The following is a 2,500-nucleotide window of genomic DNA, read 5'->3' as shown; positions in this document are numbered from 1 at the left end:
ACAAACACAATGTTGATTCTCAAGATGGACACTGGGACAAGGGGGGCCAGAGACATTACCTTGGAATCATTTTGTCTGGTAGTTTGTGCGTGGGAATGGCCATGGGTAGTTTCATCATCTGCCGGGCATGCTCAAATAGTCCCGTCAGGTTGTGAGAGTAGAGCTGGGAGGCTTTCCCTGGAGACAACACCCCGAAGCAAGGACAACAACATCAGAGATACTTCACTCAACACTTTGTGAGCTTAGAATGAGAAGGTTCTATCTCCGTTTAGAATGATAAGGTTCTATCTCCGTTTAAGGGCAGTTCAGAGATATTGAGCGTCAAAGTTTTTACATTCCATTATGTTCTGAGATGGAACCTTTGTATTTTATGAATTACTAACTCAAAAATGTCAACATTTTAAAAATAACACCACACAGGCATTAATAAACACCGAATGGATCAGATTATGTTAAAAAAAAACTCAATTTTGACAAAAATGGAGATAGAACCTTATAATTCTAACGTCACGACTTCTCAAAGAAACATTCTCATTTTCAGATTCGGATTTCCTTCCTCCAATGAATCCTTCCCTCCATCAAGCACATTTTCAGTTAGACCTCTAAACCTTTAAAAGGGTAAGATATGACCCAGATGCACCGAAAAGGTCTGTTTCCAACCAAAGGAATTGCTCACAGGATCCCACTGATATTTCAGGAAAGGGCAGACAACATGGACAACATGTTTTTTTTATCACAGAGAAATGTTCTTCCTCTACATTTCACAAGTTAACATTTTAAGGGTGAAAACCTCAGGTTTTAACCTTTTGGCAAGAAAGAAAGGTCATCAACTAGAGAAGCACATAGAAATGGTTTTACTGGGTATACAGTAAGTGTATAGACCAGTCAGGTAGAATGGCTGTGTAGATATAGTCTTACCAGATATGGAGAGTAGAGTGCTGTTCATGACGTACAACCAAGTGCAGCGCCGGGGAAAGAGCTGGGTTTGGAGAGGGTAGAGAGATACAGGTCATTAAGATCTGGTGTGTGTGTGTGTGTGTGTGTGTGTGTGTGTGTGTGTGTGTGTGTGTGTGTGTCTGTGTCTGTGTGTCTGTGTGTCTGTGTGTCTGTGTGTGTGTGTGTGTGTGTGTGTGTGTGTGTGTGTGTGTGTGTCTGTGTGTGTGTGTGTGTGTGTGTGTGTGTCTGTGTGTCTGTGTGTGTGTGTGTGTGTGTGTGTGTGTGTGTGCCTACCTGCTCCATGGATGTCTCGTGAAGTTCATTCAGGTTTAAAGTGTAGATCCCTTCCTCTGCCCCAAATATCAAATATTGGTCTAAAAAAAATAAAGATAAAACAAACACACTTATATGAATCCTTACAATGAAGATTATTCCTTTTCTGACTCACAAACAACATATTTTCACAACGCCTATTATCGAACTGTTTTTCAGCCAGGGAATTATCATTGAGATAAAAATCGATTTTGCCGGAGAGACCTGATGGAGATAGGAGAAGCCTCACAACAGTCTGTCTTCTATTCCTGGCATTTGGCTTTCTTAGATATTCTCCTCCAATGCTAGCTTTTAAGGAAGTGAGTAAGGACGATGGGAGGAATAGAGGAGAGACTATTGGGACAGACCCCCTGCCTACATCACTGACCACTAGCAGCGATGCTTTGCCACCAGTAAGGTCCTCTTTCCACTGACTGAAGCCTTTTCTACAATTCAAGACAGGAACAAGACATCCTCGTGTCATCTCCTCTGTCCTCCACTCAGAACATCTAGGTTCCTCCCCCTTACATATTCTTTTGAAGACAAGGCATAGTGGCTGCAGTCAACAGAACAACCCGTCATCCCTACCCCGTGACCAGAGATGACACTAACTAAGGTCTTTCCCCATTGGCCCCAAGTTTTTTTTCCTAACCCGGCCTACCTCTGGTTTCTGGGTTGATCCAGGAAGTGGCACAGTGGATTTTCAGCGGGCAGCCGTTGAACACCTTGGAGAAACAGGCCCCCATCTGTAGAGACAGACAAAACACAGGAGGGTTTATGGGAAGGACAACTACAGTCAATGGCTCGTTATGAAAGGAGATACAGTCGATTCTACGTGGGGGTCCTTGGGCCGACCTTAAGCTCAAACTTCAACCGTAACCTTAACGTTATCTTAACCGTTTTTCTCAACTTCAATGGGATGTCACAGTCAGGCCGTCCAAAGGATCCCAGTTAGAAGATGGTCACATATCGTTAGCCTCATAGCATAATTGCTGAAAAGTGATATTTGGTGATATCTGCCTAACTCTACACTCCTGCTGACACTGCTGATTCACTGTACGTCATTATTGCCTATGCCGTCAGCCTATCAGAATGCTTGTTCCATTCCAAAATCACTATCTGCCCAAGTCATCTCTTTGACATCGACACATTTTTGACACTACACACAAAGATGGCTCGGCTGACCATAAGTGAAGCATGACTTAGGCAATTATGCTACGAGGCTAACAATATGTCTCTATTTCTATATAAA

General features: G+C 43.0%; 1 protein-coding gene across 5 annotated transcripts in view; it reads right to left on the bottom strand.

Annotated features, from left to right (window-relative positions):
• LOC308173796 (mitogen-activated protein kinase kinase kinase kinase 3-like) overlaps positions 1-2,500 on the bottom strand; it is a 56,249-nt gene that overhangs the window by 5,980 nt on the left and 47,769 nt on the right. For all 5 annotated transcript variants that reach the window (XM_080548849.1, XM_080548851.1, XM_080548850.1 and 2 more), the window contains 4 exons: positions 1,910-1,994; positions 1,231-1,310; positions 919-979; positions 60-177 (listed from right to left, as the gene is read on the bottom strand). In XM_080548849.1, the coding sequence (XP_080404975.1) occupies positions 60-177; positions 919-979; positions 1,231-1,310; positions 1,910-1,994 (344 nt within the window). The remainder of the gene's footprint in view (positions 1-59; positions 178-918; positions 980-1,230; positions 1,311-1,909; positions 1,995-2,500) is intronic.

The sequence above is a fragment of the Nansenia antarctica genome, assembly GCF_963989245.1.
Source record: "Nansenia antarctica genome assembly, chromosome: 19".
NCBI lineage: Eukaryota > Metazoa > Chordata > Actinopteri > Argentiniformes > Microstomatidae > Nansenia > Nansenia antarctica.
This window is presented reverse-complemented; position numbering and strand designations above follow the sequence as displayed.